The 27,566-nt window shown below is 42.4% G+C and overlaps 3 protein-coding genes and 1 long non-coding RNA gene across 8 annotated transcripts in view; 2 read left to right on the plus strand and 2 right to left on the minus strand.

Annotated features, from left to right (window-relative positions):
• Positions 1-771, minus strand: LOC112487659 (uncharacterized). The gene is made up of 2 exons (XR_003050972.1): positions 701-771; positions 1-128 (listed from the first exon to the last, which is right to left on the minus strand). It is a non-coding gene; the product is annotated as an uncharacterized LOC112487659 (long non-coding RNA).
• emilin3b (elastin microfibril interfacer 3b) lies at positions 125-8,673 on the plus strand. Its single transcript, XM_025059725.1, has 6 exons — positions 125-1,167; positions 4,262-4,384; positions 4,719-4,894; positions 5,145-5,479; positions 5,564-5,914; positions 6,172-8,673. Exons 1-6 carry the CDS (start codon positions 983-985, stop codon positions 7,189-7,191), a joined length of 2,190 nt encoding a protein of 729 aa, XP_024915493.1. The 5' UTR covers positions 125-982; the 3' UTR covers positions 7,192-8,673.
• b4galt5 (UDP-Gal:betaGlcNAc beta 1,4- galactosyltransferase, polypeptide 5) lies at positions 8,052-22,865 on the minus strand. 5 transcript variants are annotated; one of them, XR_001760662.2, is made up of 10 exons: positions 20,026-21,211; positions 15,112-15,246; positions 14,659-14,772; positions 14,129-14,256; positions 12,970-13,086; positions 12,678-12,865; positions 12,481-12,603; positions 11,814-11,915; positions 10,545-10,947; positions 8,052-10,429 (listed from the first exon to the last, which is right to left on the minus strand). XR_001760662.2 is itself a non-coding variant. In XM_017035949.2 (9 exons), the coding sequence occupies exons 1-9, from the start codon at positions 22,753-22,755 to the stop codon at positions 10,800-10,802; spliced, it is 1,149 nt and encodes a 382-aa protein (XP_016891438.1). In that variant the 5' UTR covers positions 22,756-22,865; the 3' UTR covers positions 8,052-10,799. The 5 variants fall into 5 exon arrangements, 4 of the variants coding, with proteins under 4 accessions (XP_016891438.1, XP_024915494.1, XP_016891437.1 ...); XM_017035949.2 differs by lacking the exon at positions 20,026-21,211 and adding an exon at positions 22,662-22,865 and having other exon boundaries at positions 8,052-10,947; XM_025059726.1 differs by lacking the exon at positions 20,026-21,211 and adding an exon at positions 22,662-22,860 and having other exon boundaries at positions 8,052-10,947; positions 15,127-15,246.
• Positions 21,272-27,566, plus strand: part of slc9a8 (solute carrier family 9 member 8) — a 9,798-nt gene continuing 3,503 nt past the window's right edge. Inside the window, exons 1-13 of the mRNA XM_008319346.3 lie at positions 21,272-21,720; positions 23,761-23,945; positions 24,222-24,302; positions 24,822-24,880; positions 25,087-25,170; positions 25,642-25,743; positions 26,159-26,193; positions 26,481-26,624; positions 26,729-26,870; positions 26,957-27,062; positions 27,159-27,275; positions 27,354-27,436; positions 27,531-27,566. Coding sequence (XP_008317568.1) covers positions 21,500-21,720; positions 23,761-23,945; positions 24,222-24,302; positions 24,822-24,880; positions 25,087-25,170; positions 25,642-25,743; positions 26,159-26,193; positions 26,481-26,624; positions 26,729-26,870; positions 26,957-27,062; positions 27,159-27,275; positions 27,354-27,436; positions 27,531-27,566 — 1,395 coding nt within the window. The 5' untranslated portion in view covers positions 21,272-21,499. The remainder of the gene's footprint in view (positions 21,721-23,760; positions 23,946-24,221; positions 24,303-24,821; positions 24,881-25,086; positions 25,171-25,641; positions 25,744-26,158; positions 26,194-26,480; positions 26,625-26,728; positions 26,871-26,956; positions 27,063-27,158; positions 27,276-27,353; positions 27,437-27,530) is intronic.

Raw genomic sequence — 27,566 nt, forward strand, 5'->3', positions numbered from 1 at the left:
TGTTTAGTGTTTGTTAGTTTAGCTTAAATTATTCTTCAGTTACATTAATACAAAAAATGACACTTATCTCTTGACAGAGAAGCACCAACAGCTGAAGAAACGTGACTCTGGTGACCCCTGCTGTTGTCCTGCAGATGTAGGATAAAGAAAGAAGAGTGGGTGTTTGTCTTTAAATAAAATACAACAGTAAATGTGTTCATGTTCATCAACCAATGAAAGTTGAGGAGCTGATTTTTAAACATCTCTTCCGAGGTGTGTTGTTTGGGATTTATTGGTAGCGTTTTTAGATCAATAGCATCTTCTAAAAAAGGTTAAGTTAAAAGTGAAGTTCACAGTTTTGTTTCATTGTGATATGTTCTACGTAGATTTATGTTGGATAAAGATATATAAACTCAGCTGTGCAGTCAAGTCTTCATTAAGGCTCAGCCAAGCTAACCTTCTGCCAGCTTCCACATGCTAACATGCTATAGTTAGAGTTTGATATGTGAATTCAGGTCAACTGTGTGCCTGGCCCCTTCTCAGCCAGTATAACAGTACACACACACACACACACACACAAAGGAGGGGCCGTCCTAACTGTGTGTGCATGTCTGTTCATTTGAAGCCAACTGTTCTACAACTTAAACACTCTTATCTCCTTTTTTCTCTGTCCTTCACTTCCTCACTCACTCTTCTTTCTTTTATCCCTCCTTTTACTCACCTTGGTGTTGTTTTCCTCAGCCTTTTCCTTCTGCCCTCCCTCCGTTCTCTCTCCCCCGACCCTCTCTCTGCCCTCCCTCCAGTTTTCCACTCTGCTCTGTTCTGAAGTGTGACTGTGAAGAACTGAAAAAACTCAAACCGAAGAAAATGATGCAGCTTAAGTTGTAGATGTTACATGTGACCTTTAGGACATAGTGAGTAGGAGACAGCCTTAAGATTCTACGACAACCACTTTTCACCAGCTTTTCTTCTTACTGGCTGCACAAAGGAAAACATTTGCAGAATGTGGACCAAGTTTCTTCAAGGGTTTCTTCAGCTGCCCCTGCTGGGAGTGCTGCTCTGTCTGGTGGATGGCAAAGGAACCTTTTATGGAGGTCATGGGATCCCACTCTATGGAAACAGATTCAGTGGGTTCAGAACTGGACTCAACTCTCAGCATTTAACAAATAAACCCATAACACGTCACAAGTAAGTTCTCATCAGTTTTTTGGGGGTTTGAAAATGCAGTGGAATGTGTAACTGATGTGAATTCTCTCTGTCACGTGTTTTCTGAACGTCAACAACAGACAGACACAGACATCGAGTTTTTCTGCTAGACTGTGACAAGCAGAACTATAGAGGTAGAGTAGGTGTGAAATGCCCCTTTAATTTTTCTTCTACAGCTGCAAAGTGAAGGTCTGGAGCAGACGTTCTCAACCACAGTCCTGAGTACTGGGTCACTGTGTGGGGACAGACAGGAAAAAATGTAAACCTTTTTCATTTGAATGATTATCAGTATAAAATATTTTATTAAAAATATAAACCATATTTCAAGCACTTTTAACAGAGGTGAGAGTGAAGAGTAAAAGCCTTCTTTAATAAAAAGGTAAAGTTCAGAGACTGCAGAAAGTCTTCACCATCAAAATAAAAGACAGTTCCATCCAACAGTTCTACTGAAAGAACGGTTCCATCACCACAGCTGACAGTCACCTGATGAACCCTCTGTGCTCTTCACTTTCATTTTGTCACTGAGTTTTGTTAGAATATTGACGCACCTTCATCTGCTGTCCAGGATAAAGAAAAAACCGTGGTGGGAAAGCAAAGGCGTCATTGTTGCCTGTGAACAGAAGAAGATCTGAGTGAGGGGGAAGACAAATATTTGTTCAACCTGAATTTTTCACTTTCATCACAGTTCCTTCATCAACTGGAAACAACTGTCTTTTATATACATACAGTATAATATATTTCAATTTTTCCAATGTTACACAAGCCTTTTGAAAGAAATAACATCACATGACCATGTTGGTGGTTTAGTTCCAGTAAAGACACCTTCTCTCTCTGTGGCTAACGCACTACATGCTAGTTCATTGATAATAATCATTAAACAGAGATTTCAAGGGAACCAGGTTTAACTCACCTCAATACCAGAACATCTGAAAACAGAACTGCAGACTATACCTTTAACCAATGTGAAATAGACCTTCAAGACCTGGAACTCATTCATGGAGAGCAACAGACCCTGGAAGGGAGCTGTTAAGCTGCAGATTTACACGATTTACCCCTGAGGCAGTAGGTCTGACTTTGAATTATTACAAAGAAGGGGGTGCAGTTGGGAGGGCCACATCTTTAGGGTTAGATCATTAAACAACCAGGTCCCACAGTCTGTAGATTCCAAACAGTAATGTCAGAAGAAAAGCTGGAATTCTTTGGTCGCAGCAGAGGGTGGAGTCATGGAAGCTGGATCTGGTTTCATGGTCCTGTAGATGTTTCCTGTGGAGCACCTGTCCAAAAACCATTGGTCCGTGTACCTCTTTATCTATGGAGGTTGAAAAGATCATTGGGCATTCTGGAGTTCTGTATACTAAAGAATTTAATGGAGTTGATGGAGTCATCTGGGGTTGGGTGGGAATGAACTTATGGGGGTTTTCCTCCTGTTCCCAATGGGACTCGACCGATGTTCTTACTCGTGCTCAGTTTTGCCGACTCTTCGGTGAAAAATGTACTGGCTAATAACATAAGATGCTAAATGATGGTATTAACTATTAGGCTTAATTATCAATGAAGACGCCATAAGAGGGTCAGTCAGAAATGTCTAAGAACAAGGTCAAAAATATACGTATCATATATCAGGGTCTGAAAACTTTAGCTGCACGCTTCCATCTGAGAACTCCTTCTGAAGGATTTTAGCGACACCATCTGCTTCAGGTCATAACCTTTGCTGACCAAAAAGAGTGAAATTACATTTTTTTCATATATTAATTCATTTCAGGAAAAGAAAAAAAAATAGATGGCGTTAAACCTAGGCTGTATACGGTAGGAAAGATTTCCCAAAAATAAATCTCTGCTCAGGTTTGTTATCATGAAAAGACATCTTAGCTTCCAATTGATGAATGTTTCATTTTCTTGATTTTCAGATTTTCAATGACAAAGCTTTGCAGATCCAACAATTTGAAAGCATGTTCAGACTCTTTCAAAATTTTAAAAAGGCCAAACCGTATGAAGGTCATATTTCTTTGGCTAATTGCAGTGACTGTGGTCATCTTCCACCTGGAGCACTTTGACACTCCCAGGTACCAACAAAATCACCAGAAACTGAAGCGATCTAATGAACCTGCAGCAAAGCTTGACTCATTTTATCAGGTTCAAACAGTTTGGATAAAGGACCTTCATTTGCTCTAACTTGAAAATTAGTTCTGATTCAAAGGTCACACAGCCCAACACTTGACAAAGACAACACTGGTCACAGCTGTTGGAGACAGAGACCAGTCTGAACTGGCTTTAGTCATGAACATCAGACACCTGAAGAAATGACTGTTCCAACTGAACCCAGTACATCATCGTGAGAAACTTCTGTATGCCAAATAACTTGTATTTAATTAACTATTGTCCTGAATCTTTTTGAGGTCAATTCACTTCTTTCACATCTGTGCCTCTCTGAACATCCACTTTCTCCAGACGTGGCAGAAGGTTGTGAGTTTAAATGAAAGAAGCACCAACGTTTGAGCTGAATGTCCGAACTGTGAACGTGTTAACTGGGCGTGAAGCCCAGCTCAGCTCCTGTTTCAGACAAACATGATGGTCTGTCCTCAAGCAGCTGTGCAGCACGTGTTCTTGAAACTCCCCTCTGAATCTGAGACATGTGAGCCCACCCAGACCAGATGATCTTTTCCTGAGGTCACTGAGGTGAAAAAGAAAAAAGGAGGTGGAGCCTCAGCATGATGTCATACAACGTACACGTTAGTGCTTTCATTTTTGACCATACATTGAAAATGCAGTCTTTTAAAGAGTGCAATTGATCAAATGAGTGCAAATGATCCATGACCCTAGAATCTATGGCTCTACTATCTACGGCTCTATGATCCATGACCTACCGATCTATAAACTACAGATCTATGATCTATCTCTACCAGTAAGTTCCTGATCTGTAGCTCTGTCTCTATGGTTACCTGGACAATGTGTCTCTGTCTGTCTCACTGTACAATTACTGACTGTGATGCCTAGTGATGGTCAGTGACGTTAAAGGTCAGTGGTGGTCAAATATCTAACACTGTGTGTCTTATGGCTCTCTGTCCTGTTCCTTCAGGAATCTTTGTGCCTATGTGGTGGAGAAGAACGTCACATGCCCGGTGCAGGATGAGGTGAAGACTTATGTAAAGGCCGACTTCACCAGCAGGTGCACATGGGGTCAGAAATGCCCGGTCATCACGTGAGTCACAACAAACTCCCATCATTCAAAGCTTCAGAGTTTTACAACCATTTTCAGACTTTTGGTTTTGAAGGTGGTGTCACACTGTACACACGTGTTACTGTACTGAGACAATACTGTCATCTGGTGTCCACATGGTGAAAGTACTGTTCACAGGAAGTGACCTGCAGAGGGGCAGGGGGAGACCCCTCCTCGAGTCTGAATTACAAACAAGTAAATGATCATTAACTGACATCACTACTGTGTGTGTACAGTCCGTGTGCAACATACCTGACTGTAGTCTACAGGTACTGTAGACTGTAGACCTTGTCATTTTCTCACCATCTCTCTGCAGGTACAGGATCCTCCACAGACCAAATTACAGACTGGGCTTGAAGAAAGTGACCGCACTGGAGTGGAGGTGTTGTCCTGGTCACACTGGAGAACAGTGTTTCCATGGAGCCCCGCCCTCACCTGACATCACGTCCGCAACTGGACCCTTTCCAACTGGACGGGAAAAATCAAATCCTGGTAACAGCAATTTTTTTTATTACGCAACATGCAGCAAATATTTACTCAAAACAAAAAGAAGAAAATCTCATTAAATATGTGAGATGGATAATATATACACACTGCTATTGCACAACACACTAACATGAGTATTTTGCACCACCACAGACCAGGCTGACAAACCATATACCATGAAGATTAAACTGCAGACTTCCAGTGAACTAACTGTGTGACATGTTAACATTGCTGTCTGTTTTCCTTGCTGATACAGGAATAAAGGTGGGAACTCCTGGAGTGGGCGGTGAGCGGCTGCAGCGCATGGAGGAGGACCTGCGTCTCCTCACCCAGGGACTGGACACTCTCAAGGGTGTGGTTACTGGCTTGGAAGAGCGACTGCGTACTTCCCTGCAGGAAGACATAAACAAACTGCTGGTTTTCCTGCTGCCGACCAGTCCACGTGTATCTGAATCACTTGTGGGATTTGGTGCAATCACGGACGGAACAGAGAGAAGAGAAAACGTACTTGGGTTTGGAACATTGGCAGAAAAGGTGACAGAAGTGAGAGACGAGCTCCGTGCCAAGGCTCACGTCCTGGAGGAAGTACAGGTAAATGTGAGGTGTCTGTAGATTTAGGACCCACTGCTGCAATAAATCACCTTTTACCCCAGTATGTACTTTGTATGTCTGTAGGGAATGGTCCTTGGTCACGATGGACAGCTGAAGAGGCTGCTAGAAGGCACACCAGTCCATCCCGTCACTGGCCAGGGCCCAGATGCTTACATTGATGAGATTCTGAACAGGAAGTTGGCAGGTATGCGGTCTGAGATCTATGATGGATTTGAAAACCGTCTGACTGGTCTAGAAAACAACTGTGATCAGAAGATAGGGGAGGTACAGCAGAGGTGCCACCAGGAGCACATGGACAGGCAGGAGAAGATACAGCAGACTCTGGATGGGACAGAATCAGGTATCAGGCAAGAGCTGGGCTCCATCCAGGCCCAGATCCAGGGCTTAACCACAACTGATGGCTGCTGTGGACAGGTATGGAACCCTTACACCCAGCATGGCTTCTTACCCCCTACCCTCTGATTAACAGACAACCTTCTCTACCCACTGAGGCCCTGCCACAGCTGGTCAGAAGTCGCTGTTGTAAACAGTATTTTTGTAGCTGAGACAGATGTAGTCAGACTGAGACCAACAACCTTCACTGACCTCTTATGCAGAGTGAATATATGCCTTACTTTGCTCCATGCAGGTGTAATGTCTCTAATGATCACATGACCTACTGATGTCTGCAGGTCAACACCCTGTTGCAGCGGGTCCTGCTGTTGGAGGAGTCTGTAAAGACGTTGTCAGAATCTCAGAGGCAACTTCAGCGTGACCTGACGGAACACAACAACCATCTGGAGGCTCTGATCCAGAACAGGGTGGTGGGCACAGAGGGGGAGGCAGGGAGTCTCCCTGGTGACCTCATTGGGTTTAGGACCATCATGGAGGAGAAGATGAAAACCCTGGAGAAGAAAGTGTTGGTAGCAGTTGAGGAGTTGGGCAATTCTTCAGCCCCTGCTCCTCTGGAGGGGCAGGTGGTGCCAGCACTAGAGACAGCGATGGAGTCTGTGAGGAGAATGGAGGGAAACATGAAGAATATTCAGAATCAACTGTTAGACCTGGAGCTTCTTTGCACCTCCTCCTGCTCCTCCTCCAGACCTCCAGCAGGCAGTATCAGGGAAGGGGAGAGGATGGAGGAGAAAATAAGTGACCGTCTGGAAGAACACTCTGAGCAACTGGATCTCCTGAACAAAACAGTGCAGAAGCTGCTCCACAGGATGACACAGGAGGACACCGAGGACTCCGTGCAGGGGGAGATCACTCTGCTCAAGGTCAACATCAACTCAGTCAACCGTACATTAAAAGGCATCAAAGACTCCATCAGCTTCATAGCCAGTGAGGTGGGCCAGGCCAACTCCACCTGGCGTCAGAGGGAGCACCAACTGTTTGATCAGGTGCAGGGCATCACCAAACTGGTCGGCCACCAAGCCACTCTCCTGGGTGCAGGAGAGAGACGGCTGGCCCAGCTGAAGGCAGAACTGGTAACTTTACGGAAGCAGCTCGCTGGCGATGTGCAGGGCTGCAGGAGCACAGCTGTGGAGGTGCAGAGGGAGGTGCAGGGCTTCGACAGCAGGGTGAGCCAGGTGGAGAAGCAGTGCAACAACCTGGGGGAGCTTGCGGAGCACCTGGAGATGATCAGGGCGGAGCTTGAGAGACACTCGGACTGGTACCTGGCCCAGGTGAACAGCACTGTGGCTGTTCAAACATAAGGAGCACCTGAGCTGAAGGACCACGTCCAAGACTTTGGAACTAAAGGGGCAGCCAAGAAACCAGAGAGAGAACCAATAGCTAATGAGCTACACGCATTACACACTCACCTCAGTCATATTATACTGTCAGGTCAAAGGTCAGACTGAGACAGTGAGACGCAGCCCAATGAAAACGCATGTAATCATGTACCGCTGTTAACAAAATGATACAGTACATTATGGGGGGGCTGGGGGTAGCATCATGAAGGAAAAAACAGCCACTAAATTAATTACTCTGATGACTAACAAATGTATATATTTTTAATTCAATGGTCGATAACTTTTGTTTAAATATTTTGACGTGAAAGGAGTTATTTTTACTGAAGTTAAAGTTTGTAACTCCTTGAAGACTATCAGTGTCAGTACAATGCTCAGTGACTCTAAAGTCTGACCTTTGACCACTGACAGTCTGATTCCAGCAGCTGGAGACATGTGGTCTGTGACATCATCTCTCTACATGTAATTTTACTGATGTGGTGTAAAAACAGCTGTAGTCAAGAAACCAACCTGTGTTATGGATAATATATGACCATTAAATAGTCAAATATATTCTTCATGTATTAAAACATTTTCTCACCTGGTGTTCATCATCCTCTTAGCTTTCCCGGAAGTCTACATCATCGTCATGATTAAGTCACAGTTATGGGATATTACAGAAGAACCTCTGACACCACAGATGAAAAGGAATACAAAGAAACTCAGGAACTGTTACGTGTTTAGGGGTAAACTTTGACCTTAACCACCAGTTAAGACGAGGGGAGCACTATAGGACAAATGTCAATCATCAATGAAAAAAAAAGATTGATGTCAGGCTGACGTCAGCTTCTCCCAATACTCACTGAGAAAATTCACTGGTTTATTATTGTTGTTTCCTTTGATACAAAAATAACAGTTTAATAAAATACAAACAATACGAACTACAGCCTGAGCTGGGATCACTGGATTTAAATGAATGTTTGTAGTCGGGTGGCTGGCATCACCCTGTGGATCAAAGACACAGGTATTTACAATGATTAGTGTTTAAAGACTGTCGAGAACCAGCGCTCATTTACAACAACAGTAAACTTCACAGTCCTCTCCTTCAGGGAAGTTCTCCTAGGTGAGCCTTAAAACTCCCCTTAAATTTACACTCTAATATGAATGAATAATGCCTGTGGTGACAGAGCTTCTGATTCTCTGCATTAGGAATGTATTCACCAGTCAAAATGCTGTTGTGACGTTTTGTAATATGACACCGATCCCTTGTCAAAGACAAGAGCAGCTCCGAGGGTAAACTTGGAAATGAGGTCCATTGAGAAGCTGAAGCTCATTGGTCTAAAGGGGGGGGGGTGCTAAGACAGATGGGAAGTGTCATCATGACCTTGATGCTGGGATGATGGTCACATTTTTGGTTCTGCAGTGAGAACTTTGACAGTAGGACCATGGCCCCACTCTCTGACCCTTCAAAAAAACCAAACCTTGTCATCTCTAGTGTCCTGAGACCACTGTTAAAATCACAAACAACAATATTTACACAGTGATCATGACGTAGCTTCACACCTTTTCAGTTTAAACATTATTTCTTAAAAACAACTGGAGTAAAAAAAAAAAAACTAAACAAAACACTGCAATAAATCAAGACAATTTAAGGCCACAGTCTCATCAGGGAACAGTCCCTTCATGTAAACTGTTAGACGACGTCTGTCAGCTGATGGGTTCAGAACCCAGTGTCAGCTGATGGGTTCAGAACCTAGTGTCAGCTGATGGGTTCAGAACCCAGTGTTAGCTGATGGGTACAGAACCCACAGTCAGCAGATGGGTTCAGAATCCAGTGTCAGCAGATGGGGTCTGAACCCAGTGTCAACAGATGGGTTCAGAACCCAAAGTCAGCAGATGGGTTCACAACCCACAGTCAGCAGATGATTTCAGAACCCACAGTCAGCAGATGGGTTCAGAACCCACAGTCAGCAACACAAAAGAACAAAGGCTCAACAACATGCTCTGGTCACCATGCCAACAATGACATGAGATGGTAAGTGGACTCATTGGTGACCTGTTCATTGTGGGGTCAGGTGGATAAGGTCACCTCAGGTGGAAACGGTCACCTGTCACACACAGGTGTGTTTCTCAGCTGCTTCCATGTTTTAGTACCAATAATATACATGGTTTTTTAAAGCATTAAAGACAGATGAAATCATCGCTCTGTTTGCTGGAACAAACTTCTGACAGTCTCTGGATGTAAACAAACATGACCAACATGACTACTATGTCAGCCATGACAGACACCGGTGTTATTGTGTCTGAGTCACATGACTGTTTCTGTAGCACACCTGTGTCAGGTAAGGTGGAGGAGCAGGAGAAGGAGGAGAGCGAGCTGGAGGAACAGGAGGAATCTCCTTCTTTGTCAAACATGTCATCACATCAACAACACAACAAATGAAAACTGAACTTTTTTGTCCAAAAAATTGTCAAAAGAAGAAATAAAAAAGAGAAGTCCCGCCTCCCTTTTAAAGAGCGCCACACACACACACACCTTTGTGTACTATGTAATCATCAGATCTGTGTACACCACAGCTGACCCCTGCTGGCTACTCTGATACTGCAAATGCCGACAGTCTGGGTTTCTAGAATTTTTTGTTGAGGTTTGAATTAATTTTAATTTGATGAAATGAGCCCAGTCATGTGATACAGACACTGTGTGGAGTCACACACACACAGCAGCGGCTGATTCATTCATCTGCACTTCTGCTGGAAATAAACCCTGGGGCATTAACACAGGGGAACATCAACAACAGACTTTATAAAAAGATCAATAATTTATAATGAACTCAGTTTAGAATTTAGTTTCCTTCAATTCAATGTTTGACTATCTACTGTCAAAGTCCAGATGTCTTCATGTAGTACGTGTAGTTAAGTATTCTAAGGTGTTTTCTGCTTGAAGTTCTCATTAGTAAACATTAAAGTAAACTTTAAAGAACATTTCCTTCTTCTGCTCCTTGTTCCTCAGGCTGAACATCTGCCTCCTCCACTCTTCCACCACCATCTCCACCTCCTCTATACACAATCCATGAATCTTCTCCATCCCAGTAGCTGCATCACCAACTAGCCCTCTTCAGCACATGCCCAACACCTTCACCTAGGGTATTACTTCATTGTCTGATCATTTGTAATCCTGATTAATCTCAATCTCTTCATCTCCACCTACAGCTCAGCCTCCTGTCTGTATCACAAGACACAAACAAAGAACCTGTCAGTCAAGAGGACAAACACTGGCCACACACACACACATTAAATTTATACTGCATACATCAGGACTGTGTGTGTGAATGCCTCACCTCTTTCAGTGTTATATACCTACAACACCCTGAGCAGCTGTGATGTCCTTACTGACTGACTTTTGTGGTGAGTGAGAGTAAAAAATGAATGAGAGAATAAACAGGAGCTGAAGGCTGAGGTAAACCATGATGAAGATGATGATGATAAAGACTCATGTCCATCTGGATTCATTCTGTGATTGGTCCCACATGTGTCTTTTTGTCCTTACTACATGTTTGTTTAAACAGGGTGAAGTGAAGAGAGAAACAACATCATCAGTAGTCGGCCACAGGCGCAAGGTTTCTGCTCAGGCTGACGCTGATGTTTGTGTACAGCAGCCTCTTGGACACCAGGGGGGAGTAGTTGAGGTTGTTCAGACCATCAACTCTCTGTCGTTCCTTTGAGTGGCGTAGCAGACTGAACCTACAGGAGGTGCAATGACAAAGGTTTTATGAGTCCTTTTTGATTTCTAGTTAATGGTCTGAGTGAGTTCGATTTATTTTCTAATTGTGTACTTGCTGATACCAATGACCGACCTAAAGGCAGTGTTATAATGTCATGGATATAGGTGAGATGTGTGTGTGTGTGTGTGTGTAAGACTGTGAGTGTGTGTGTGTGTGGGCTTGTGTGTGAGAGAGTGTGAGTGTGTGTATGTTAAAGCTCAGGTCAAACCACAGTATAAATACTCTTTGTGTTTCAGGCCTGGTAATGAGGCAGAGGTCCCGTCTTGGTTAAACCTGTTCTGATCCTGACATCTGAGGACCTGTGATAACGCTGTCTATTGTGCTGACAATTGATTACTTACAGTACGTCTTCCAGAAAGGAAAAGAGCAAGAGTAATGCAGAATGATTTATGTTAACTTTTATTTGAAGATATTTTGTTTGATAGCTGTCGTTGACGTCAGATGACGTAGTGTTCTGTGTTGTCTTTAAAATATTGATTTGTTCACAGGTTTCTTGTCAACTTGAGAAAAATGTGTTGTTCTGTACTGGATTGTTCATTCTTTCTTCCATGTTGTGAGTGAAAACAATTATATACACACACACACACACACACACATATATATATATATATATATATATATATATATACACATAGATATATACAAATATATGTACATACATATATGTATATATATACACACATATATACATATACATATACACACATAAATATATAAATATAAATATAAATATAAATATATATATATATATATATACATACATACATATATATATATATATATATATATACACACACATATACACACATGACTGAACACACTCACCTCCCAAGGAACTGGACTTCCCCACGGTGGTGGTGTTGGATTGACATGTATCGGCCCAGCTCTCTTGGCGGTCGGCTCACCGTCAGGTTTGCCAGTTGAACTCTGTACAGATACAGTAAGCAGACACTTTAGAACTAGGGTGAGGAATAGGGTAAGGACCGGTACTGCCGTCTACTCAGTCCAGGTACCTTCCTACATTTCTTGTGCATGACCACAGTTCCTCCTCTCTCTCAAATACCAACATCACATCATGTTTATGTGGCTCAAACCATCTGAGAATAAATATGAAAATAAATGTGAGGGTTGGTGGTTAAGGAAGCTGACTTGGGTTTAGAAGGTTTCAGGTTCTAGTCCACCAGCTGCGGGGCACCGAGCATGGCACCGTACCCACACACTGCCTCCTGAGCTGCCCCCCCCCCCACCCCACTCACTTTGGTGACACATAATTCCTTTGCACTAAATAAATGTTGCTGTTTTATTCTGGAAGTCTGCTTTTAACGTGACCGTAGAATCCACCCACTACCTAATCAAATTAGTAATGACCTTAATGGTATTGATGGGGAGGACCCCCCCTCAGGAAATGTTCACAGATTGGTGAATAGCCTTAGTAAATAGTGTGAATACCAGCTTGTGAACTGTAGTGTGAAACAATGAGAAGGAAACTGACCTGTTCCAAAGGTCATCGTCCTCTCCTCCCCACCCCCAGAATGCATTGGGAAATCCATTAATCTTCCTAAACTGCTCCACTGTCAGCCCACTGACACCACCAAAGAACTCATTGTATGGAAGCCTGAAAGAAACAGTTGCATTGAATATAATGATGAGGGAACACACACATAAACACATTAAAGTGTCATGGCTCACATGTACGAGTACTTGTCGAGCTTGACTGCGAAATGCCGTGGCATGTGTGTGCAGCCGTAGTAGTTCCTGTCATTCTCCACTAGGTGGTCCACATCATGAAAGATCAGACAGTCCCAGTGCTCATCCTTCATGGCCTCCTTGTAGCCCACGTTGAACAACATGGCTCGGTTGAATGGCTCCATGCCCCTCTGAGAGGACCAGACCAAAATCAGTTCTAGATGAAACCATTGGTACCTTGTATCTGCGAACATTTAGAGAAGGAAGAAACAAAGTCGGTTCCGTCTGTTCATACCTGCTCAATGACGTAAAAAGCAAACTGCAGCCTCTGTCTCTGCAGCACTGGCACAAGGTGTTTGAGGAGAATGGGTAGGTGTTCAAAGCGGTTCCTAAACGGTACCAGGATGGCCACCTGCAGACACACAGCACAGTACTTGGGTTCTACAGAGAGAAGTGTCAGGAGTGGTGGTGGCCTAGTGGTAAAGGAAGCGGACTTCGGAAGGCCCCAGGGTCGAATCCACCAACTGCCATCGTCCTCAAGCACTGCTCCCCGGGCGCTGACCACGGCTGCCCACTGTTCACTTTGGTGATGGGTTAAATGCAGAGGTTAAATTTCATTGTGCATGGTGTGCTGTGCTGTGCTGTGTCACAATGACAAATAAAGATAAGTTTTTTTTTTAAGAGTGTGTCATGATGTTTGGAGGATGACGGGTCAGCCCTGAAGGTTCCATGAACCTGGAGGCTTCAGTCCAAATGTTCTGGCCAGAACGGACCAGAACGGACTCTGTGGTGATTTAAAATAATAATAATGAGGTTAAAGTGGCTGACGTTCTGCTCTGTGGTGATTTAAAATAATAATAATAATAATGATAATGATAATAATAATAAAGTCTGTCTCTTAACTTTGACAAAGTGTTGAAGAAGCTCCAGGTCTTTAACTTGTTGTTTTTTAGGGCCTGACAGGAACCAGAGCAGATGAAGCTGACTATGAGCTGATCGGTGGATGACCAGTTCAAATCCTGACTGTAGTTGAGTGCAGCCCCTGTGGCTTTTATTACTGGTTTGCCAAAAACTACTACTTTAATATTTGGGTTCTTTTTCCACAACATTTGAATATTCTTGTGTTGGCAGTAATGTCTGCTGCCTTGGCTTAAGCCTGCAGGGGGCGACACAGACAGATACCTTGCCAGTTGTTTGTATTTGTATGATGGTCCTGTGATGAACTGGCCAGAATGAAGCCTCACTCCAGGTCATCATGTTTTAGCAGTTTAGTGACAACAGTGTTTACACTCTGTCTGGAAGTCCAACACAAACACAAGGAACCAGAAGTGTCTGTGGCACAAAGCCAAAACTGTCAGTAGTACAATGATCAAGCTGCACTCAGACTACAGTCAGTGATTTAGCTTCTACACATCCATCCATCATCCATCATCCATCCATCCTTCTCCACATACCTTCCATCGGGGTAAACAGTCTGTGGGCTTCCAGAATCCTCCAGGAGCTGTGCTGGGCTCTGCCTCTAATAAAGATGTCTCCACCTCCTCCAGAGAAACTTCACTCATGTTCACCAACATCCTGCCCTCTGAGAGAAAGTGAGTTTGGGGGGTGGGTGTGATGAAGAAGGGGAGGATGATGATGAAGGAAAACAAGTGATTACAACATCCTGTAAATAGAGATGAAAGCCACACACCAACCTACACTTCAGGTTTTCCTTCATGCTGTAGAAATCATGTGAAGACTGTGAGAATAAAGATGATGTTCCCTGGTTACTTAAGAACCCTAACCCTATGAGAAAAACAAATCTAAGAACAAATCAAGAGTTTTAGGAAAAGCTAAGAGGAGATGTAGAAGATAAGCTGTTAGAAGCTAACTGTAACAGTGGACTTTGGCCAAACCAAGTTAGAGTATAAGAAGAACATGATGAACATCCTGAAGACAAGACCAGTAAGAGTTGGGTTCAAGGATCAGCTCCACATGGACTTACTCATGGACGGCAGTCTCTCAGGACACAGCTGTGATGGGAGGAAGGTGAAGTCATCAGGGAGGTAGGTGGGGGGAGGGACTTCACTGTCACTCAGATTGAAGTCATATGCATAGTCTATACACACACACACAGAGACACACACACACACACTTTGTTAAGGCCTGTGTGGGTGAATTTTTGGAATTTTATATGTTGATTGATTAAAAAGACCTGTTTTTATGGATAAAATGAACTGTTCATCATCATGTTACACCAAAGGGGATCTGCATTTGTCATGGATCACCACAGTGGACCTGAACCAATCACAGCTGAGTGCAGGTCTATAGTTTTTATTTCTGTCAATCTTCTATTTCAGCCTGGTGAAAATCACTTGTTTACTACAGTGTTCAAAGTGAGTATGCTGTTGTTGAGTGACCAGAGTAATGACTGACAGTGAGTCACCCCCTCCATCACCTGTTAGCTGCTCACCAGTGCCGTTAAGACTGTATGCTCCTCTCACCACCTGCTCCAGAACTTGTGCACCAATATTCCTCACGTTCTCTCTGATCTGGATCCCCCTGGCCTGAACCATGAACATGTACTCATTCACTGTGGAAAGACAAGTTCAACAACAATAAGTCCATTTCAAAATAGTACAGAAAAAAAAAATCAGCATTGAGCTATAAAGATAAAACTAGAATATTATTATGTCCTAATGTAGAGCATGAAAAATCTGATTAACTGTTCCCCCTCATGAATTATTATATATTTTTATAATATCAAAATACATGAACACACCAATCTGTCTTCAGAACACCCCCTTGTTTTCATTATTGTGGACTAGCCCAACCCATAGACAGACAGATTGAAGAACAAAGAAGAAAACAGAGGTGAATTGCTGAATTTTGAGCAGTTCATTTACAGTGAGTCTCCTCCACCATGTCAAAGACATCCACAGTGTGGCAGCATTTTACAAAAACACAGAAGTATAGAAAAAAGTTGAATGAAAAGTTTACATATCACAGCTCAACTACAAACATGGCTCTGTCCATTTTGAGTATCTGAACATATCAGAATTGGCATATTGAATATTTTACTCTAATACTCGTTTTATAACAACAATGGCAGCATCCCTCAGACACATCCAGACCAGGCTGGATGTTAAGCCTCCTTTATCATCCAGATGCTTTATTTTTTTAGTTATTTCATTTCTGCACTCGTCTCAATCTGAGTGGTTTAAGGAATGTTTTTTCTAAAAGTGGGTTAGCCTTTTGTGTTTAAGAGTAAAGGTTTAAACCTAATAGTCTATTCATGTCTCGGCCACAAATCTGAGCTCCTGTGTTAAGTCACGCTTTGCGCACAGTGAGTGAAATGATGGCGTCTGTCAATTATTAAAATATGACGAAAATAATAAAATATTCCTCAACAGTTCTTGTACTGATATCACTAGCTGACATATTATATGTTATTGGAAATCATGGGCTCTGATATTGTGCAGACATATTACCCACAGACGCCACTTTGTAGTTGAGTTCAGTGCAAAATGATTAGGTCAAAACCAATTTGATATAAAGCAAAGAAGCTAGTAGTGTTTTACAGGTTCAGTCGATAAAGACTTTTTGGTTGATTACAGCCCTAACACACACACACACACACAACCTCCCTCCCTCCCACACCTCTTCTACAGACAGTTATCTCCACACTGACAGCTCAGCAGTGGTGGGTGTGTGTGTTCTGCTGCCATGCTGATAGGAACTCACAAAGACAGTTAGTGCTGAACACAACCCTTACTCTGTCATCAGACTTAATGTAGTTTCACAGCTGAACTATTTAATCAGACTGTTGGAATTCCCACTGCAGTATTCTGTGTTACCCAGAATATTACAGGGTGTTGTTTCAGGACTGATATCATGTCTTTTGGCCTGTGTAAGCCAGTAGATGGCAGTAATAAACTCAACTGATAAGAGGATCCACAGACTCAAACAACTTTTTCTAATAACCAGGCTGTTGGATTGGAAGTTTATAAACAAAGTGCTGAACTGCACATTGCTGTTCTACAGTTTATATGTATCAGCTGTAGGAAGTGCCAACAGAACTGAAGGCAGGAGATGTCACTATTTCTAGTTCTCACTAAAACAGACTGCACCTCTTAGGTAAATGAAGGCAAATCCAACACATTGTTGTCTGGAATGGTCTCTTAATGTAAGAGCTATTTGTGAAGGCCGACCATTAAACTGTAACTTGTCATCTGGAGCAGGAGTATTCATATATATGTAATAATTAAAAATAACTTTATTTATATAGCACATTTCATACCGTCATGTAGCTCAAAGTGCTTTAACAGTTTGATCTACATATATATATATATATATATAACCAAGCCATCATTGTCATTGTGGCTGGCAAGTTTTGCATTCAACTTTTTTTTCCTGTACTCTATTTTTTTAAAATGCAGCCACACTGCAGATGTCGTTGACATGGTAGAGGACAATGACAATGAAAATTGAGTAAATATTCAGCAATTCACCTCTGTTCTCTCTCTAGGTTCTTCAATTTGTCCGTCTATGGGTTGGGCTAATCCACAATAGTGAAAACAAGGGGGTGTTCTGAAGAAAGATTGGTACCTGTGAAACAGGGTGCGCTGAAAACACCCCCATACGCACTTACTATTTTCCTCCTGATGAAATTAACACAAAAATCAGAATTTTGGTCGAGCCAGAAGATTAACTATTAATAAATCAATCAGTCAACTTGGAGATTACAGGCCTACTGTTCTGTGCTCTTTCTGTGCTGTTCTATCAATACCCTACCTGTCAGACTAACAACATCTAGGTCTCTAAGGTCTTTCTGAATCTACCAAAAACTGCAGCTCACTTCAGAATACAATTCTGGTGCAGGAGAGGCACCGGGATTGTGGAATGATTTGCATTTTGGTAAGACGCAAAATTGAATGGTATTTTTTCTGTGACATTTTATCGACAAAAAATAAATTTGGTCCGATACCAAATACTGGATATTAGACACAACCCTGGTCCTGGGTTTCCTGTAGATTTAGCTCGGTCATCAGTTAGTACCCCAGTAGCACAGTGATGGTAAAAAAAAAAAGTGAAAAAAAATAGTTTAAAGCTTTATCATCCAAGCTTGTTAGAGGTCAAACACGGGTCAACTCAGCAATAAACAGTCAAAGGTCAATATAGCCAATCATTAATGGCATCTGTGTGAACTTTCACCATAAACACAGGTTAATGCTTCACATCCACACATTTTACTCTTCTCACACAAAACCATGGTTGGATTGGGATTATGTCCATAGATAGAACACAGACAAACAAACATCACTAACATAATCCTAACATAACATAACAGAATAATGTATTGCAATGTAATAAGTGGCGCTTTGGCCCAGAGGCAATGTCTCTGTCATTGGTGTGGAACCCCCAGGTTCACCTCCTGGGCAAGTTCAAATCCCGACTTCTTCTGCCGACTGCTGCCCCCGCGACCCGGTAACGGATAAGCGGATGAAGATGGATGGATGGATGTAATGTAATAATCAGCTGATAATCATCAATGACATTTAGGTGGCGCACACATAGAAACAAACAACTAGTGATGCACCGAAATGAAAATCCTATGCTGAGGAAACCTAGGCCGTAAACCTAAAAAACATTCTGCCAAGTACCAGGTCATTGATGGCTCTGACTGTGAACTAAACCTCAATAAAATCAAGGATATTGAATAAATGAATATTAATGTAAGAAACAAGAGGAGCTGCTCTCTTTAGTTAGCTGCTCCAACAGTGGCCGAAAATTCGGTGCACCACCACAAACAACCGTTACCACTCACATCCACCACTCACAGTTGACTCCATCCCCGTCTGTACTTTTTTTGTAGACTGTGTGATGAAAATGTAGAAAAAACAATGTGTGTGTGTGTGTGTAAGATTTGAATGTGTTCAGTAAGAATGGTGAACACCAGGTTCAGGCTAAAGCATCTTCCTCCTGAATTAATTATCAAAAACTGCACATTATTGGAACCCAGCCAGGAGCACAGGGAGTGGTTCAAACCGTGGTTCCACCACAGTGTAGTCAGCAATTGAGGAATTATCTTGGATAAACAGTCTGAGAAGGGAGTGTCAGAGAGCGTCAGGGTGTGTTGTTAAATGTTGTCAATGTGTTCAGCACAAGTCTCATGACGGTTAGGGGAGAAGGAGGAGTTCTGACTCAGAGTTGGATCAAGGAGTAGTAGATGAAGACTTTACCTCCACATTCCACTGCACTGTTGACTTGTTGTAACTTTGTGAACCTCAGTGTTAGTATTAGTGTTATAAGAAAAATAAGAAGGAAGGTTCATACAGCAGGCCCAAGGGGTTGGGAATGGTGGATACCGCTATCATTTCCAGAAGTGATGGACAGGAAGACAGATGAGGTCTAACTCACTGTAGAGTCAAAGTAATACAGTTGGATGAGGTCCAGTAGCTGGGTTGGACCATCCAAAGATATAGACAGTGGAGAAAAAATATTAGGAAGAGTTGGAATCAGGTTGGATTGAAGAGTGTCAGGAATGATGTAACATCATGTCACCAGCAGCAGTCTAGAACTAAAACTAAAAGGAGGAAGAGAAGACGCTGAGGTCTTCACTGGGAGTGAGCAGGAAAGACCAGATGAGCAATGAGTTATAAAGTTATCTGTGCCTGTGTGTTTTCAAATCACATAATGACATCACAACAATGGCGTATTCCACATTGGGGCTTTCCACTGATAGTCAGATAGGAGAGTTTTACCATTAACAGCGTATGTTTTTTTTGGACCAGAAACAAAACCTGTGAATACCCCCACACACACACACACAAAATGGTGAGGGTATTGACTGTACAAAGAGTAGCACATCCACAGGGTGCATACAGTGGTGCCACTGAACACTAGAACGGACAGTGGAGTCTTTAACCAGCCCCCTCCTTACTTTGACAAGTGTGATGAAAGGATTTAGCTAACAACGGTGTGTGTGTGTGTGTGCACCTGTTGTGATGTGACAGAAGATGACATACTTTTAACATGAGTTCCTGTGTTTTACAGACTGTAGAAACACAGAGTGCTCCCTTCTCTGTCCTCACCAATAAATCACTGCATGGATTCAATAGGTTCAGGTTACAATTAAAATATATCTGTTTATATGTTTACTTGACTGACTGGTGTTTCCTCACACTCCAACAGTATGGAGCTGATAATTGATGGACCTATTATTATTATTATTATTATTATTATAGACTGGGCCTCCTAATTCCAGAGCATTGACCACTAGCGCCTTGTCCGATATGTCACATGTCTCAGAAGTTGCTTTTACTCCGTCAAATACATCAAAAATGAAACCGCCACTTCGATATTGACTCACCGATTCCAGGGGCCGAGTACAAGAAGTATAATGCGGAGGTGGACAGCGTAAACAGGAAAATTAGCCCCAGGAATGACTTTCTTCGAAACCTCAAATGTGCTGGCATTATAATGCACACACACACACACACACACACACACACACACACACACACGATAATCTTCTTCAGTCCCACATCGACGAAAGAAGCGTCGATACTGATCAGGTGTCAGAGCCGAGCTGGAGCGTCCGCTGTCGAAATGAGTTGAGGAGGAGCCGCCGCTCTGCGGCACCAAAGGCCGACGGTAAGACAGAGCAGAGAGAGAGGCGCCGCGGCAGGAGGAGGAACGGGAAGCCCGTTTATTTCCGCGACAGGTCAATCAGCAGCAGCAGGAGGAGGAGGAGGAGGGAGGTGTTCAGAGAAGCCACATTACAGTCCTGAAAGATGGTGTGGGTTCACGTCGTCCACGATGTTGATACTGGCGTTGCGGGCCGGCTGTGTTTCCAGCAATGGACCTTGGTCTAGGTACAACACACAGGTGTGGTAGCTACTGATTAACGCCCAGCCGTCAACCAATCTGTCTATCTGTAAGACGGACCTGCCTTTTCACCGAAATGAACCGCACAAACAAGGGGCGTGACCGAAAGAGAAGGGTCGTTAATCATGCTCTCTTGTGGTAAAAGTCATTCCCGAAGCCCCTGCACCCTCGTACTCCCCACTAATCCTTATTATTAACATGCTCTAGATGTATTGCGCGTACAAAAACCGACGTCATCGTGACTTTCACGATCATTTAACCTGACAAGGAAAATTATTAAAAAGAAACGAATCGTTGTAACAAGCGCATGGATAATATTGTCATTTGGGTCGAAATGCTATGATTTTGAGTATGTTTATGGGTCTCTCCCCCCTCCGCCCTGCTTAGCAAAATAGACCAAACAGATCGCAGCATCTACACACGCAGGTGCTCTATTTTTCGTCCTTGATACAGCTACCTATAAACACAGTCGACTACAATACAGTGCTAACGATTGCATAATGTACCGTGTTAAGCATACATTGGCATCTATAAAACAGTGGTATCCACAGTACAATACAGTCTTAACTATAATATATTGTTAACTATTATACAGTACAGTGTTAGCAGTGTTATTGTTAACGCTGTTCTACAGTGCCAACTATAAGAACGTGCTAACTATAATATGCTCAACATACTGTTTTGCACTATAATACAGTTTCTGACTTGCTGGTGCTGTGGATATACAGGATGTGGTGAACGTGTCGTCCAAACTACAAATTCCTTGCAAAATCTGCTGAAAACTACAACTTCCTGCCTATGAGAGTTCCTATTTGAAACTGCAAGTTCCTGTATTTGGTTTGAGCAGGAGGTGGAGTCTGTAATGTCAACAGACACATGTACACATCGGACATGAGACCCATTGGCTTCACACAAAGACCCTGCTGCTCCATGTTTTAAGCGAGGTGTCAGAGAGAATGAAAGGAACCAGCCATGAGATATTGTTGCTGACCCTCCTCCTCTCTGTTATGAGCGCATGGTCTCTACAGACAGCACACCAGCAATCGTTGACAGAGGTAGACGACCACAGACAAGACAGGAGAGACGTCTCTGCTAAAAATGACAAAGCCGAGACAAACCCGGATGAAGAAGATCGAGGCGATGCAGACGGTACACCGATGGACGGAAAGCCCGTCAGGTCAGACACACCTTTGTTTTCCAGGATTAGCCGTCACGCTAACAAGAGCTATTATGCACTACAGGGTTTTATTTGAGTTGACGGGATCTGGTCTTCGCCGTGGTTTGTGATGTTGTAACTACAGAGTAAAACACATGCTACTGCATGTCAGTCTGTCTTCAATGGTAAATTAAATATATCAAAAATAACGTCAATGTACCAATTCAGTGTGTCAAACCGTTGACAAGTAACCAAGTTCTGAGAGTAACAGGAACGCGTCTACATTTTACAGCCGTTTTGAAAAAAACCGTTGTTCAGGTGAACATTCGTGTTTCTCCTGGTTTTACGGCTTTGGGGATGGGTGGTTGACAGTTAACAAAAGGGAACCATATTTAATAACAATACTTTAGAATACGCTTTTACAATATTAAAGACAATATAAACGTCCGGGTCTGACTAACTATCAAAACTGCCCGCTTGTGTCATCTACATATTCGACAGAACATTCATAAAACCTAAATAGAAAACTGAAATAATTCCTCATTCATTCTCTATGTGGTGTATCTACCTATCTACTTACTTACCTCTGTCTATCCATTTATCTTGTTTCCTACCATATCACCCTATGGTAACTGATGTTGTGATGCTTGTCTAGTGGAGGAAGGTGCAGGAGGTTAGGGCTGCTCTGCTCTGTACTTGAACCAGCAGCCGCATGGGTTACTCTGGCTTTTCCTAGTAGCAGAGCTTACGTTTGCCTCAACGGAAACACTGCGCTGGGTTTCAAAGAAACTGAGGTTCGACGCCACATGTTGTCTGGACGGTTTGTTTACGCCGCGGTGTTGGCAGGGAAATTCATCTAAAAATGAATGGCCTCCATAGCGTTTTTACGTAGTCTAAACATCACACTTTAAACTATCGGTTATGAGATCTTACAGTATAAAAAATGATAGGCTACATCTTACCGGGGTTTTTTCTTATCCCTGCTGGCTCCTTAAATTGGACGTGTCCACTTGAGTCGTCTTTGAGGGCCTTTGGGGTTCTTGTCCATTCGCACATTCTCGGCTCTTCTGGCGTCCCGGGCCACAACAGCTTATTGCCGTACTTGTAGCAAACTGCCGAACTTACTTACTAATTTATTTGTTTGTTTACCTTTTCCTGTTGGCAGCTGGCGGTTGGCATTGATAGCACTTTCCCGCCAACGTGTCGGTGGATTATCTTCGACTATGCATGACGGGCTGTGTGACGTCAACCCGTGTTCACGTGTTTATGTCTACGTCGATGCCCATCGTCAAACGGATAGCGCAGAGCGAGGATGAAGGAATTAAATAAAATATCTTCGCTTAAGTTCGAGCAGTAATGTCATTAATTATGAAAAGAACGCGACCCAGACGTGTTCCATAAGAAAAGTGACCTGAACTGACTTGTGTTGTGGTATAGATTACAATAAACTTGACTTTAGGGGTGGGCGGGGCACACAGCCCAATATAATGGTGGAGGAAGTCCATTCTCCACTATCTCATTTGAAAAAGAACCAGCAGGTTCAAGTGTTTTATAATATTCTGGGTTTCCACCCTGCAGTGGCGAAACTAATTCATTTCTCCTTTCTTCACATCAACTCAATAACTGTGTTGACAAACGTAACTGTTAAATACAAATAACCACCCAGTGGTTTAATGCAACGTGTTTAATGAACAACAGGTGCAATATCACTGTGTATTACTTCCTGTTCAACTTCTGTGAAATCGCTTCATGCACTATTATTTATTCACTCCTGTTTACATTTGTCACTTCATACTGTTTATATTTATATTTAGCTTATAGTTTATATTTAGCACAATTTTATTTTTGCACTAGTATATATATATATATATATATATACGTATATATAGTTATATCGCCATACCTCAAGCAGTTACTCATGGCATACAAGCTGTGTACTTTGTACTGTGTAACAACAACATTTTGTTGCCACTCAATGTTTTTTGTGTTTCTGTGCAATGACAATAAAAAAAAGTCTAAGTACCTTAAACATGCTGTTTTTCTACTTTGTGTTTTTCTCAGTTTGTCCAACAATACTGACACCGACAGCAATGACACACTGCTCACTCCTGCTGTTCCCACTATTAAAGCAACAACCACACCGCCTCCCACCCCCAAACCCATTTTTCCTGTGCAGACAGGGGTCAAGGCCCAGGAAGAGGAACAGTCCAGTGGGATGACCATATTCTTCAGCCTGTTGGTTATTGGTGTGTAGACTCTCTTTGTCTGACACTTCTTTTCTTTTTGCTATGTGAACTGCAGTTCATATTTGATGTTTATGCCCCCCATTAACACTGAGGACTTCATAGTTCAAACTTGACATGTTAAGGCATAAATACTGGGGTCCAATATTTAATGGTTACTAATTTACTCAACAAACAAAAGAAAATGTTCCCAGAGTTTGAGTTGGTAAAGTGGAATAACAGCTGCTCCAGCTTGAATGTCTTTGTAATCAATAATCAGCATTGTTTTTGTCCAATCAGGTATCTGCATCATATTGGTGCATCTGCTCATCAAGTTTAAGTTGCATTTTCTTCCAGAGAGTGTGGCTGTTGTGTCTCTAGGTGAGTGTGTCGTTTTTAAACACGCTGGGCTGAATATCTAAAGGCCCATTAGTCAGAGTCACCATTATGGCACAACCCAGTACCTAGTCACTAACTATCACTAACTTCACCACAAGTTTTGATTCCATTTGGGGGCGCTGGCACTTTACATAAAAACAATGGTGGATGCAGGGCTTAGGAAATCCATACACACAACACAAGTTAAAGTTGGGAATAAACCCAAAATACAGTAAAATCAGTCTAACACCTACACGTTTAATACCTAATAAATATATTTCTCTTTGTATGGTCAGGAAACATAAATTGCATTTCTGTTACTACAAGTGCTTTTAGTCTCACAGAACGAGGTCACTTCCTTCTCTTTGTTTTTCCATGAATATTCTTTGTCTTAGAACAGAGAGAAGCCAGGATGGGTTAGCAGAGTTAGCATAGTCTAACCAAGCCTTAGTAAAGGGAAATTGGCACACAATCTCATTTGAGATCATTTGTGTACAAATTATTTTATTCTTTTTATTGCAGGGATTCTAATGGGAGGACTCATCAAGATTATTGAGTTCCAGGAACTGGCCAACTGGAAGGTAAAAGGTTTTCGTCCGTGTCTCCGTTCTGATCTACTCTCCACCAGTCAAATATTATCAAAGTATTAGGAAAGAAGAATTTCTAGAAAAAGTTTTAAAATGTGTGTGATCTGTGAAGCACAGGTGAAAACCCACTGTGTTCTCTTTATTTAACAGGTTTAAAGTGTTTTTGTTTTTTTACCCTTCTTTTCACATCTTCATTTAAGGAGGAAGAAATGTTCCGACCCAACATGTTCTTCCTTCTGCTGCTGCCACCCATTATCTTTGAGTCTGGATATTCTCTACATAAGGTCAGCTGCTACCACATCAAGGACAGGATCCTAGAGATTGTTGTAAACAGTTTACTGCCAAATTAAAATGACCAGAGCTAATAGTACGAAGATAGAAGTAAACAAACCTGTGGCTCCCCTCCACTCTCCTGACTGAATGCCCAGGTCACTACACAGACATTTACGCACTAATTAGAAATGAAATATGCAGAGTTACTGTAAAACCAAAACTTTCTTCCAAAAGAAATGTATTTCCACATACATGTTGTGTTAAGCATATTAAATCCACACACACTGAGTGCAATAAATCAAACAGCAATGCTGGAAACACACGTCCAGTCAAACCTGTAAATACATAGTTGAATTAGGATGATTGTACAGAGTGCACCTCGTTACACACTTACTGAGTACTACAGATACTCACTTACTCTGATACTAATTTCCTTTGTGGACACTGTGTGACTTCATGAATAATCCATATGATTGATACAGGGGAACTTCTTCCAAAACATCGGCTCCATCACACTCTTTGCTGTGATTGGCACAGCCATTTCAGCCTTCATTGTCGGGGGAGGCATCTTCTTTCTGGGCCAGGTGAGAAAGTGTCACAGTGAAAATGTATCTTTATTTATATATATATATATATATCCAGATATATCCAGATCTATGCGTCCTTGACAAACAACATAAGACGTCAGTTCACCAAGTCTGACTGTCCCTGACCCAGGTTTTTAAGCGTAACAGACAGAGTTTGACAGACTTTAGCTGCTGTTGCCACCGTCCTGAAACTCAACGGTTACTGTGACTTTTATCACTCAGACATCAACAATATCATAGGAAGTTGTGTTGTTCCCCAGCTACCAGGTTGTTCTGCCCTATATGTTTAAATACAGGAAACATACTTATATCTTGTCATGCTACATTCGTCACACAAACGCTCAGCAGTTTTCCATTACTCACTTTTGATTCCTCGTTTGTGTTTCCTTCTTTCTTGTTTGTGTTTCTTCAGGCAGATGTCATCTATAAAATGAGCATGGCAGACAGGTGAGTATGGCATTTTCTCTAATTTCATTTTTGAAAAAAAGTCGTCATTTAAAGTAGAGAGATTATCAGCAGAAAACGAATAATCACTGGTCGTCATTGACGTTGTCATTGACGTTGCTGTTGCCATTCCCTGGTGTCTGACTGAAACTGCGGTGCTGGTGTAACATGAAATCCTAGAATTACAACAATGTCCACAATAGGAATTCTTTTTTGTTATCTTTTGTACATTTCTTTTGCAAACTGGAGTTCATAGTTCTACTATTGTTGACAAAGAACCCCCCCCGCAGCTTTGCCTTTGGTTCACTCATCTCTGCTGTGGACCCTGTGGCTACCATCGCCATCTTTAATGCACTGAACGTGGACCCAGTTCTGAACATGTTGGTGTTCGGGGAGAGCATCCTCAACGATGCAGTGGCCATTGTCCTGACCAAGTAAGAATAGACCCAGACTGACTGACACTGTCCAACAACAGCAACATGTGTGAGTGAACTCTGTCTCTCTCTCTCCCTCTCACCCTTCTCTCTCACTCCTCCAGCACAGCTGAGGGTTTCTTCTCTCCCTCAGACAGCTCCATCACCACTGGCTGGCAGATGTTTCTGCAGGCATTGGCTTATTTTCTGAAGATGTTTTTCGGCTCTGCTGCTTTAGGAACTCTGACTGGACTCATCTCAGCTCTTGTATCCTGACTGACATCTGATGTCTTTACAGTGATTTCACACAGTCCTCGTTTCCTCTGTTGATTTTCCTTAAGATCTTTGATCAGTTTTTAAAACACTTTGACTTGAGGAAGACTCCGTCACTGGAGTTTGGCATGATGATCATTTTTGCTTACTTACCCTACGGTCTGGCTGAAGGCATTCAACTGTCTGGTGGGTTCACACAAACACACAACGTCACTGACTCTCTGCGGACACTATCCTTGGGGTATTTGTTTACACACACTCCCTCTCCCTCTCCACCTACAGGGATCATGTCCATCCTGTTTGCAGGAATTGTCATGTCCCATTACAGCCACCATAACTTGTCTCCTGTCACTCAGATTCTCATGCAGCAGACGCTGCGTGCTGTGGCCTTTATGTGTGGTCAGTAAAGTACTTCTTTATTCTATCTCTCTCTCTCTTTTCAATTTTCAACAAAATCTTCTTCTGCCCCAATTCCAGAGACGTGTGTGTTTGCCTTTCTCGGTCTCTCCATCTTCAGCTTCCCTCATAAATTTGAAATTTCCTTTGTCATCTGGTGCATCGTAAGCTCACTCTTCTTGTTTCACCTCAAATGGTTATTTCACTTGTGAGGATACATATAAATTTTTCTTTTTTTTCCCTTTCGTCGTTATGAAGGTCCTAGTTCTTCTGGGTCGAGCCGTGAATATTTTT

This window comes from Cynoglossus semilaevis, chromosome 10 (assembly GCF_000523025.1).
Source record: "Cynoglossus semilaevis isolate Cse_v1.0 chromosome 10, Cse_v1.0, whole genome shotgun sequence".
NCBI classification, from domain to species: Eukaryota; Metazoa; Chordata; class Actinopteri; order Pleuronectiformes; family Cynoglossidae; genus Cynoglossus; species Cynoglossus semilaevis.

Excerpts from the sequence above, each read along its gene's own strand:
- emilin3b (XM_025059725.1), top strand. The coding sequence starts at position 983 with ATGTGGACCAAGTTTCTTCAAGGGTTTCTTCAGCTGCCCCTGCTGGGA. Across the intron at positions 4,385-4,718 it reads CAGAAATGCCCGGTCATCAC|GTACAGGATCCTCCACAGAC; the intron begins GTGAGTCACAAC and ends ATCTCTCTGCAG. Across the intron at positions 4,895-5,144 it reads ACGGGAAAAATCAAATCCTG|GAATAAAGGTGGGAACTCCT; the intron begins GTAACAGCAATT and ends TTGCTGATACAG.
- b4galt5 (XM_017035948.2), bottom strand. The coding sequence starts at position 20,131 with ATGCCAGCACATTTGAGGTTTCGAAGAAAGTCATTCCTGGGGCTAATT. Across the intron at positions 14,257-14,658 it reads TGAGAGACTGCCGTCCATGA|AGGGCAGGATGTTGGTGAAC; the intron begins GTAAGTCCATGT and ends ACTTTCTCTCAG. Across the intron at positions 10,948-11,813 it reads GAAGTCCAGTTCCTTGGGAG|GTTCAGTCTGCTACGCCACT; the intron begins GTGAGTGTGTTC and ends CACCTCCTGTAG.